Source organism: Salvelinus sp. IW2-2015, linkage group LG23 (genome assembly GCF_002910315.2).
Source record: "Salvelinus sp. IW2-2015 linkage group LG23, ASM291031v2, whole genome shotgun sequence".
Lineage (NCBI taxonomy): Eukaryota > Metazoa > Chordata > Actinopteri > Salmoniformes > Salmonidae > Salvelinus > Salvelinus sp. IW2-2015.
In genome coordinates, this window is record NC_036863.1 from 19,321,426 (window position 1) to 19,333,972 (window position 12,547).

Consider the following 12,547-nt stretch of genomic DNA (forward strand, 5'->3'; position numbering starts at 1 on the left):
CTTAAAATAGCTTTGTGGTATTAAATTGGGTAGACATTGGAAGAGGTAAAGAAACCTGGGTAGCACAACCATTTTAATAGCGTTTATACGGCCAACCAAGGAGAGAGGCAGATTTTTCCAAAAATCAATATTTTGTTTAAGCTGATAAATTTTCATATCTCAATTTGTTTTCAATAGCTGATCAAGTTTTCTTGTCACTACAATGCCAAGGCTTGTGAACTTGTCCTTCACTGTTCTAAATAGGATAGATTGCAGAAATTGCATATCCACAGGCCATGATATGGGCATCAATTCGCTTTTTTGCCAGTTTTTCTTGTAGCCAGAGAAGTAGCCAAATGTATTTATCAAGTTAAGTAAGGGGGACTAGAAGTTTTAGGCTTGGATAAAACAAAAGAACATCGTCTGCATATAGGGACATTTTGTGCTGCGTGTCTTTTATTTTAACCGGAGCTATATCAGCATGTGCACGAATGAGAGTAGCAAGGGGTTCCATGGCTATAGCGAAGAGAGCAGGCGAAATAGGGCACCCATGTCGGCAACCCTTGAACAGGCGGAATGCCTGCGACATCTCCTGATTGGTTACCACGGACGCCATTGGGTGTGCATAAATAATTCTTATCCAATTAATAAATTACTTTCCAAACCCGAAATGCTCCAGAACCGTCATCATATACTTCCACTCAATCTGATCAAGCGCCTTCTCTGCGTCAAGAGCAATTACCACTGCCTCAACTTTATGATCATGATACATTGGGGCTGCAAGTAGCCAGTCTCAACGTCAACAGTGAAGAGGCGACTCCGGGAGACTGGCCTTCTAGCTAGAGTTGCAAAGAAAAAGCCATATCTCAGACTGGCCAATAAAAAGAAAAGATTAAGATGGGCAAAAGAACATAGACACTGGACAGAGGAACTCTGCCTAGAAGGCCAGCATCCCGGAGTCGCCTCTTCAATGTTGACGTTGAGACTGGTGTTTTGCGGGTACTATTTAATGAAGCTGCCAGTTGAGGACTTGTGAGGCGTCTGTTTCTCAAACTAGACACTCTAATGTACTTGTCCACTTGCTCAGTTGTGCACCAGGCAATCTGCTCCTGCAAATACTGACAAAAAGTCAAATCTTTTAACAAGTATGCGTCTAAGCAGGGGAGGTCGAGGTCAGTACAGGTGCATCAAAGCTGGGACCGAGAGACTGAAGAACAGCTTCTATCTCGAGGCCATCAGACTGCTAAACAGCAATCACTAACTCAGAGAGGCTGCTGCTTACATGGAGACCCAATCATTGGCCACTTTAACAAATGAATCACTAGTCACTTTAAACAATGCCACTTTAAATAATGTTTACATATCTTATATTACTCATATCATATGTATATACTGTATTTTATACCATCAATTGCACCTTGCCTATGCCGCTCAGCCATCGCTCATCCATATATTTATATGTACATATTCTCATGCACCCCTATTAGGTTTTGTGTATTAGTTAGTAGTTGGGGAATTGTTAGATTACTTGTTAGATATTACTGCACTGTCGGAACCAGAAGCACAAGCACATCGCTACACTCGCATTAACATATGCTAACCATGTGTATGTGACAAATAAAATTTGATTTGATTTGAAGCGCCACGGTCGCCGACCTGTAAACATATTGTCGAATTTCAGCGCCATGGACAGTGGAGAGTGGTCCGTAATTAGAATAGGGTGATAGGTAACCGACGCAGCTGCTGAAATTAGTTTGTAGACCAACAAAAAATAGTATATTCTGGAATATGACTTATGAACTGACGAAAATAAAGAATAATCCCTATCTGTTGGGTGCGTCAGTCTCCAAATATCGACAATGTTAAGGTTTGTCATCAATGTATTTAGACAGACACTGGCATTTGATTGTTGAAGTGACCTTGATAGCTGTTTAACTGTACGTTAGATCCTCTTTCAGATAAAGTCACCTCCAGCAATAACACTTGTATCCAAGATATTTGGTATGGCCTTAAATACTCTTTGAAAAAATAGTGGATCATCGAAGTTGGGTCCGAATAAATTGACCAAGGTTATTGAGTTCTAATTCAGTGTACCAGCCACGATAATATACTGACCATTAGGATCTGAAATCGAGGATGAGTAAACAAAAGGAATATTTTTCCTTATCAGGATTGCTACCCCTCTCGCTTTGCATCAAAATTAGACTGGTATATCTGACTGATCCAACCGACTCGTAGTTTGGCCTGAACCGAGCGTTTAATATGAGTTTCTTGAAGAAGCACTATGTCAGCGCCCAGTGATTTAAGATGAGAAAAACCTTAGCTCTTTTCACGACATTACCTAAGCCATTACAGTTCCAGCTGACTATCTTTATTCCACCAGGTCTACTCTGTGCCCGGTCAGTATGCGGCATTTCTTATTTTAGAGCAAATTGTTGCTCTCATACAAAACCCCAAAGCTTTTTGTAATTGTGTCCAAATATGTTCCATTATAAATCACGTTCTGGTCAGGTGGGCATCATTTGAATGTTTGTTCTATTGCTAGTATGGCTAGCAAAGTTATAAAATACGATCTTACAGTGTTAGACTTTCAAAAGGCACTTCAGACAAACGGTTGTAATTTTGATGTGCCGAGAAGGGAATCATGACTGCATTCAAATGCGTGTTCCACAGCAAATGTTCTTCACAATACGAAAAACATAGGCTCGTTCTGTTCAGGACAACCCAGCATGTCCTCCTTGTAACTGTGGATCAAACATAGCGATCATGAACGGTGATACTGTAAATTACATGAGTTTTCAAATATGGAAGGAAATGTGCACATTTGGACTCGGGTATGTGGTTTGCTTGTATGACATCAAAGCAGAATTGATTATAATCCTCAAAATCTGATCTTTCATAACACATCAACTCCTCTCGATTTACAGCATTTTTCTCACTCGGACAACAAGAAATATGCAAATGGTACCCAATTAGCGGTAGGGATGGGGGCATCTTCTTGTCGCGCAGTGCTCAAGTTTAACGGCTGTCAGTCAAAACAGAAACAGCGCTGTTAAGTAGAGAACCTGAGCTCTGACATGTATAGCGTGTTACTGTACAGCCACTACGTTCCAATTTAAGTTCTTATTAATGACAAAATCTGCAACTTTCAAGCTGTATACGGGATGACAGGCTGTGAGTGGAAAGGACTACAACTCATGGCATTTTTAAATGTTTTTTTCCAGGCCTGTAAAGGTTTTTTTAAATCATAAAATCTGAAAAGTTTTCGAAAAGTCATGGACATTCATTTAATAATTGATTTAGCCACAGTTAAATATTTTATCAATCAAATATAAATCAGCATATCAGCCATGATCGGAATGTCACTAGTGCATCTGTGTTTGCGCACATCACCTGCATAGTGCAAGACGAGTGGGCCGTTGCTCAAGGACAGAGAGACAGTCGAACATTGCATCAGCAGGTATGCCACATTTTGTAAGTTTACAGCCTTATTCTAAAATTGATTAAATTGTTTTTTCCCCCTCATCAATCAACACACAGTACCTCATAATGACAGAGCAAAAACAGGTTTTTAGATATTTTGCCCCCCCCCCCAAAAAAAACATATTCAGACCCTTTACTCAGTACTTTGTTGAAGCACCGTTGGCAGCAATTACAGCCTCGAGTCTTCTTGGGTATGACGCTACAAGCTTGGCACACCTGTATTTGGGAGTTTCTCCCATTCTTCTCTGCAGATCCTCTCAAGCTCTGTCAGGTTAGATGGGGAGCGTTGCTGCACAGCTATTTTCAGGTCTCCCCAGAGATATTCGATCGGGTTGGCCACTCAAGGACATTCAGAGACTTTGTTGTCTTTCGTTGTCTTGGCTGTGTGCTTAGTGTTGTTGTCCTGTTGGAAGGTGAACCTTCACCCCAGTCTGAGGTCCTGAGCACTCTGGTGCAGGTTTTCATCAAGGGTCTCTCTGTACATTGCTTACATGTGCCTTTTACTGAGGAGTGGCTTCCATCTAGCCACTCTATCATAAAGGTCTGATTGGTGGAGTGCTGCAGAGATGGTTGTCCTTCTGAAAGTTTCTCCCATCTCCACAGAGGAACTCTAGAGCTCTGTCAGAGTTACCATCGGGGTCTTGGTCACCTCCCTGACCAAGGCCGTTCTCCCCCGATTGCTCAGTTTGGCCTGGCGGCAAGCTCTAAGAAGAGTCTTGGTGTTCTATATCGTGGAGCTCTGCTCCTAGTGGTTTACCCTGCTGCCTAGGCAGCGAGTAGCCTGAAAAAAAAATTATGCACACACCTGCAGCCAATGGGAGCACAGGTGTCCCTATATAACGGGACTCTTCCCCTCACTCAGCCTCCCAATTTCCGAGCCTTGACGTTGTCCATTTTTTTTCATAAAATGAGCACACCGGTTTTCCCACCGAACCCAAAAGCTCTTTTAAGAGCTCAGTGTCGCTACTCCGTTATGGCTGCTGAGGACTCACACCACCTATGTTTCGTGTGTCTAGGACCACAGCATGCTAGGAGTGGCCTCTCAGATCCCCCCTCAATGCCTAGCTGACTTCCCAGGGCTCATTGAGAGAGTTGCCACTAGGCTGGAGAGCTACCTCCCATCGCCTCTGTTCCAGAGTTGGACATGATGGTGGGTGGTCCTTATTCTCGACGGAGGAGGGCGGTGGAGCCTCTGGCTCCTGCCATGCCCTCTCTCCATAAATATGTGGAGGGCTCATGGGAGTCACCTTTGGCGGCGCGCACGCCGGCCAAAGCTTATCTCCCATTCACCAGGGTGGACGGTAGACAGCAGGGAATAACAAAGGGAATCCCAAACCTCGAGGGCGCCATGGCTGCATACCTCGTTCCGGGTTCAAGTTCCTGGCCCTCCTCTAAAAAGGCCACCCTGCCATCAGCAAAGGACTGACTCACAGCACAGCTGGCTAAGAAGTCCTTTGTTTTGGGATCCCACGCTGTAGCAGCAGCTAACAACATTGCCCTCCTAGCAGCCTCTCTATCCCGTCTCACAGAGGATTTCCATCTTACGCAGGCGTCGGCTATATGTGCAGGTAGAACCATGGCCAACGAGAGCGTAGCCAAACAGCCCTTCCGAATGCTAACAACAAAACATCTACTGGAATGTGTCCAGAAGAGAGACTTTTGTGTGGGCATAGACCTGAAGGATGCCTACTTTCATGTGCTGGTGCATCCGCGTCACAGGAATTTTCTGCGTTTCGCTTTTCACGAGGTGGCGTACGAATTCACGAGGATGCCATTCGGGYACGCCCTGGAACCTCGAACGTGTTCCAAATGCGTGGAGGCGGCAATGGAACTGCTGCGTCGTCAGGGAATAACAATTTTTGCCTACCTTGACGACCTACTGGTTCTCGCCACGTCAGCAGAGTCAGCAGAGCTGGCGATCTCACACACAACACAGACAGTGATACATCTCACACGTCTGGGGTTCGCTGTGAATTGGGAAAAGAGCGCGTCCTGGCCCAGTCATTGGATTGTCTACCTGGGAATACAGCTAGACACTGTGACTATGAAGGCTTGAATTTCGGAACCTCGACGGGCCGCCCTTTTGCTAGCCCTTCGAAGGTTTCGTCCGAATTACACGGTGACGGCGCATTCGGTCATGACACTTTTGGGTCTCATGTCGTCTGCCCACTCCGTGGTTCCGCTGGGACTACTGCACATGCGCAGGATACAGCAAAGGTTTCCACAACTACGACTAGACCCGATTGTTGGTGATTCCCCTTTTGCTCAAAACAAATCTGGACGATTGGAAAACCCCAATGGGCATAGTGTCCGCTTACATTCCAGTTTCACAGATTCTCCCACTATTAGCTCGGGTGAGATCAGGCGGCTGTCAATCATATTGATAGCTCTCAATCGCCCAGGGGCTGCATGGTTTGCAGAGATGACCCAAATGTTGGTGTCACCACCTTGGCCCATTCCATATCAGTGGGGAGCGTTGTCACAGGCGGGGGGGCAATCCTCTGATGGCTTGGCTTCTGAGAGGGACAGGTTAGAGCGCCGTGGGTTGTCTGTGATCGCAACCATACAGGGCTCGCGTGCCAGTTCCACTTCCAGGGTGTATGCCAGTAAATGGAACATGTTTTCACAATGGTGTGTCACAGAAAATGTGGACCCCGTGTTCTGTCAGGTTGAGTGTTCTCTCGTGTCTGCAGTACTTGTTTGAAAAGCAGCGCTCAGCGGCGACCACTATTAAAGTGTTTGCTGTGGCGATTTTTGCCTGTCATGAGGGTTTTGGCAGAGACACTGCCTTTAACCATCCCCTAGTGAAACGGTTTCTATCGGGAATGCGGAGGCCTAGGCCTAGAACCACGCTGCCCCAGTGGGATTTAACTTTGGTAGTCAACGCGTTGTGTGATTCATCGTTCGAGCCATTGAATCAAATCCTCCTCAAAATGCTGTCTTTAAAGATGCCGCTTTTGCTCGCTCTGACTACTGCTAAGCGTGTCAGTGACTTGTGTGCTCTTTCGACAAGACCCGACTGCCTTGCCATTAAAGGCAACTTTAGCAGAGCGGTGTTACGTCCTAACCCGGCTTTTATACCTAAGGTTATTAAGAGTTCATACAGATCGTAGAGCTCTGGGCTTTTTCTCCCCCTCCCCATGGGGAGAGGAGAGAGGAAAGGCTGCATTGCCTGTGCCCAGTACGCGCTTTGGCGTGTTACGTGGAGCGTACGGCATCGATTAGGTCAGGACCCCAGCTGTTTGTGTCACGGTGCGAATACACTCGGTGGAACGCTATCCAAACAGTGCCTGTCTCATTGGCTGTGTGTAGGCATTGAGACGGCATATGAGGCTGTAGGGCGCCCATTGCCTCAGGGGGTGAAAGCCGACTCCACTCGGGGAGTAGCGGCCTCTACTGCTCTCTTCAGAGGAACAGGAGTCGAGGATATTTGTGCAGCTGTGTCTTGGTCAACACCGTCTCCTTTAATCCACTTCTATTTGCTTGATATGTCTTTGAATGTTCTGGTTCAGTCTGTACTGAGAGAAGGACTTGAGTTAAGAAAAATGGATGCAGGAATGAGGGGCATGGTTCCTTTCAGGTCCTTGTCACTTTTCTTATGAGAGAGACATATAGGTCTTGAATCCTGTCTGATTAATATCAGTACAGTAGAGAACATGTTGATGCACATACTCAAGGGGGGAATGCAGGACTAATGGACTGGTTTCCATCAGGTAAGAGTGATTATGTGACGTGACTCCTTGCTGAGGGTTCAGTATTGTAGAAGTCGTGTATTTGACCTGCCCACTATTCTATGACTGTGTTGAAGCGGAGGGGTGGGGGAAATAGCTTGTGTAACTAGTATTACATAGGTAAAAATAGCAATCTTGAGGTCTACCCATCAATCTTTGGAATCCATTGATTGAGTGTGATGGATTACCGAATACACAATGTACAGTGACACTATGTGTCATTCCATTGTTGATCGGTGATTATATCAGAATAGTGAGGACCATCTATCTGCAGGTTCAGATTAGTATGGATCATATTCTGGTTATCTGCCTACTAGTCTCTGGCTTTGCCTTCGGACTAGGTGTGACGGATTGTATCGAGGCCACAGTATATTGTGACACACTGTGTTACAGTACTGAAGGTCTTGGTCGAAGCCATAGCTGGGCCCGACCTTATCACTATGTGGGAAGAGTTGGGCTCGGCATGGAGTACATTTGAGCGTTGCACTCCGCCTTAAACCACTAGGAGTATAGCTCCCCTATGGGGCGGAGCTCCACGATATAGAACGATAGTTACCGGAGTTGTAACTCCAGTTCAATGAGTGGAGCGGAGCCTCATAGGACTTAAGGCCCTGCCGAAGATAATTTTCGGGAGGCTGAGTGAGGGGAAGCGTCCCCTTATATAGGGACACCTGTGCTCCCATTGGCTGCGGGTGTGTGCATCATTTGTTCTCAGGCTATTCGCTGCCTAGGCAGCGGGATAAACCACTTGGAGCAGAGCTCCCCTATGGTAACTCCAGTTCCACACATAGAACTGGAGTTACAACTCCGGTAACTATCGGTTCCAAACTTCTTCCATTTAAGAATGATGGAGGCCACTGTGTTCTTGGGGACCTTCAATGCTGCAAAAAATGTTGGTACCCTTCCCCAGATCTGTGCCTCGACACAATCCTGTCTCGGAGCTCTACGGACAATTCCATCAACCTCATGGCTTGGTTTTTGCTCTGACATGCACTGTCAACTGTGGGACCTTATATAGACAGGTGTGTGCCTTTCCAAATCATGTCCAATCAATTTAATTTTCCACAGGTGAACAATTAAGTTGAAGAAACATCTCAAGTATGATCAATGGAAACAGGATGCACCTGAGCTCAATTTCGAGTCTCATAGCAAAGGGTCTGAATACTTATGTAAATAAGGTATTTCAGTTCTTTATTTTTAATACATTTGTAAAAATTTCAAAAAACCTGTTTTTGCTTTCCTTATGGGGTATTGTGTGTAGATTGCTGAGGATAAAAAAAATAAAATCCATTTTAGAATAAGGCTGTAACGTAACAAATGTGGAAAAGGTGAAGGGTCTGAATACTTTCCGAAGGCTATGTATATTGTACCCTGTAGTTAACTGTTTAGCTATTATTGACATGTATTAATGTTTTCGTATGTTCCAGAAAACTTTCAACCGACATTCGCGGTTAAGGTCATACAATTATTTTTATTATTTTTTGGATCAATTCATGTGATTCATTGAATTGATTATTTTTGGCAAAACGAACGATTCACTTCACCATTGTATTAGTTGGAATTCGGTTCAATCGCAGTGATTTGAATCATGTGAATCAAAATAATAATTTGTGAATCGTGAACATTAATTTAAATGTAGCCTTTCTTTTGGATTATGTGGCTTCAAAACTTGTTTTATAGATACTTCCAGTTGATTTGAGAATCCAATGTATGGGACATTCTAACACAATAGATAATAGTCAGCCTGCAAAGGTAACACTTCTAAGGTAGTTACAATAAATATGACTAAACTAGAAAGTTACATTTCCTGAATATTTGTGGGCTTGCGTCAGCTGAATAAAAAAACAAAGATTTGTATCCTACCATAGCCATTTGATCTTTGATATATTGAATGAGCAAATTATTTGAAAAGGGATAAAACTTATTTGGTTGTAATGTTGCAATGTTTTACATGAAGGGTGGTCAATCCTCCAGGAGAGCTTATGGTTGTGCAAGTTTTTATTCCTGTCCCCCTCTAACAAATCACAGTTTAGAAATGAACTGCTCAACCAGACATTATTAAAGGGCTTGATCAAGAGCCTGAACACCCAGTAGCTCTCCACACTGAGGGCTGACCACATGTGTTTCATACAGTTGCCTAGCAGGTGTTCTACTTTGTGGGGGGTTAAGTGCATTGCTCAATGACAGGAGATGGTACATGGGATCAGAGAGCAGCCTCCCAGTGTCGATACCACACTACGCATATATTTTATACGTACATAGAGACGCCACCAATTGCTGGTCATGGAAATGTGGTTAAAAGTCATGAAATTCTATCTGACAAAATGTGTATGAACCGGTATGTTGTCTCCTACTTTTAAATTTGTTATTCTAGCCCCTGTCCCCACAGGAGGACTTTTCCCTCTTGGTAGGCCGTCATTGTAAATAATAATTTGTTCTTAATTGACTTGCCTAGTTAAAGATTCACAATGCAGAAATCGCTACGCCGTTTCCTGGTTGCTAAAATTGAAATAGTTTGCCTCATTTCAGTTTGTGGCAAAACAAGCAAGGGGAGTGTAGAGAATCATTGTACCATCTAAACCACTGTATAATATATTTTCCATAACCAAAAATATTGTATTTTCAGCTGTTTGAAGCTGGTGTACAAAACCGAAAGTAAAAGACTCCAAAACAAAACTTAAGAATGGGAAGCATAGAAATATAGCGCACACAGAACAGACCTACCACTTCTTAGACTTGCTTTCAATTAGAATGATAGATCTATAACACACATTTCTATGTGAATTTGGTCAGGTAGCCCAAAAAGTTACATATTGCAGCTTTAAATAAATGTTAACATTTAAAAAAAATAATGGTATTGTCTTTCTGTCTAGTTTCGGAGTGATCCCCACCACCCCTCTGCCCATCCACACTCCACTGATGCCCAGCCAGAGTATTGAAGTTTCCCTGCCTCTCAACACCATTGGGCCAGTCATGAAGATGGACCCACTGAACAACCTACAGGTAAACTCATATACAGTGCATTTGGAAAGTAGTCAGATTCCTTCCCCTTTTCCTTCCCCTTTTGTTACATTACAGCCTTTTTCTAAAATTGATAAAATATTTTTTTACCCCTCATCAATCTACACACAATACCCCATAACAACAAAGTGAAAAGAAGTTGTACATTTTTTTTTGCACATTTATAAAAAATAAAAAACAGAAACAAGATTCTCTTGTGTGATGAAACCGAGATTGAACTCTGGCCTGAATGCCAAGCATCACGTCTGGAGGAAACCTGGCACCATCCCTACGGTGAAGCATGGATTGAGGGAAAGATGAACGAAGCAAAGTACAAAGAGAACCTGCTCCAGAGCGCTCAGGACCTCAGACTGGGGCGAAGTTTCACCTTCCAACAGGACAACAACCCTAAGCACACAGCCAAGACAACGCAGGAGTTGCTTCGCGACAAGTCTCTGAATGTCCTTGAGTGGCCCAGCCAGAGCTTGGACTTGAACCCGATCGAACATCTCTGGAGAGACCTGAAAATAGCTGTGCAGCGATGCTCCCCGTCCAATCTGACAGAGCTTGGGAGGATCTGCAGAGAAGAATGGGATAAACTCCCCAAGTACAGGTGTGCCAAGCTTGTAGCGTCATACCCAAGAAGACTCGAGGCTGTAATCGCTGCCAAAGGTGCTTCAACAAAGTACTGAGTAAAGGGTCTGAGGGTCTGTTTATTTTGTAATACATTTGCAAACATTTCTAAAGACCTGTTCTGCTTTGTCATTATGAGGTATTGTGTGTAGATTTGAGGATTGTTTTTTAATCAATTTTAGAATAAGTCTGTAACATAACAAAATGTGGCAAAAGTCAAGGGGTCTGAATACTTCCCGACTGCACTGTATGTACCTAGGGCTGTGGCGGCCATAACATTTTGTCAGCTGGTAACTGTCATGCAAATAACTGCCGGTTTCACTGTAATTTATCGTTAATTAACTCACGTTTAGCATCTCCAGGCTTCCACGCATAGCCTACAAGCCAATGATGCGGACCTTTGGAATATCTACATTATTTAAAAAGTAATAAATCCATGTAATATAGCCTACACCATCGCAATAAAGCCATTATTTATTTTAAGCAGGTCTAAAGAAGCGTTATGATATGAAGAAAATGTAGCCTATTTCAGAAGAACAGAATAGCATATTCTGAGTCGTCCTTATGTTTGGCCCTGATATGGTAATGCTATATGGCTGTGGGCTACACTAGTTCATTTAGCAGACAAGATTTGAATATAATTCCTGTGGCATTATTTTATAGTGAGAAGAATACAGTTGAACATAGCTGAATAAAATAGAAAGGATATTTTCCCCAAACGATTTCTGAGGGAGTGCGGCACATGAGGCTATTCTGTGTTAGTGGTTAACAAAGTGATCATTTGAAACTGGCCTTCCTATATGCATCATTTATTAATGCAACTTTAGTTGTAATACAAACCTTAAGCTATATGTTTTGATTTCACATACATTCTAAAGCTGCATGATGCGACTCTAATGATGATTTGAAAAAAGTATAATGAAAGTGCTCTGTTTGTTGCGCAGGTTGCACACACTTTATCAGTCTCTCATTCACAATTTGACAAGCACTTGATAGCATTCTCACCCATCAAACTATTCTCAATGTAATCTTTACATAAAGCCTACTAATATACTGTACCTTCTGGTTACATAAAGCATTCTAGGCATGAGCAACCTACCTGTTCAAAATATATCATAATTAGTCAGTCTTACCTGAATGCTTGGCTTCTCATGATAAAAGAGATAAATTAGAAAGAGGAAGGCTTGTGCAAAAGTTGATCCAAAATATTTTTTATTGTTGGACGTTTTCACTGCAGGGCCTTTTTCAAAAAGATTTCATTACAAAAGATACCACGTGGTGTTGAGTATAAGGCATATAGCTAGGCAGTTCATGATCTTTGGGCTTTCTCTCACCTTTATAATGTTCCTGTTGACACAGTAATCAAAGCTAGTCAGGTTTAGGGATGGGCATGAGTACTCGAGCAAACGGCAAAGTTCGATCTTTAACCAGAGATCACATTTTTTTCAAATACTGTAAAACTATTTGGTGGAATGTGTTTTGTGATTGCCCGAACAGGCAAGTTAAATTTTGTCTTGAAGATGACGTTAATTGGCTTTGACTCCAGTGTTCCATTTGTACATGTGCATTTGCGGGGCACAACAAAAAAGAAACCAAGCCAAGCATCACACCGTTCTTCTCCCTAAATTCCCTTTCCCCTCAGTGTCTCATTCACTCAATTGTGTTCCGACTGCTCCCTCCACACACGCGTGCTGAGTGCGCACACAAGCTCCCATTAGGCC

The 12,547-nt window shown here is 43.3% G+C and overlaps 1 protein-coding gene across 3 annotated transcripts in view; it reads left to right on the forward strand.

Annotated features, from left to right (window-relative positions):
* Positions 1-12,547, forward strand: part of ap2b1 (adaptor related protein complex 2 subunit beta 1) — an 83,066-nt gene that overhangs the window by 47,513 nt on the left and 23,006 nt on the right. For all 3 annotated transcript variants that reach the window (XM_023968933.2, XM_023968931.2, XM_023968934.2), the window contains one exon: positions 10,067-10,196. In XM_023968933.2, coding sequence (XP_023824701.1) covers positions 10,067-10,196 — 130 coding nt within the window. The remainder of the gene's footprint in view (positions 1-10,066; positions 10,197-12,547) is intronic.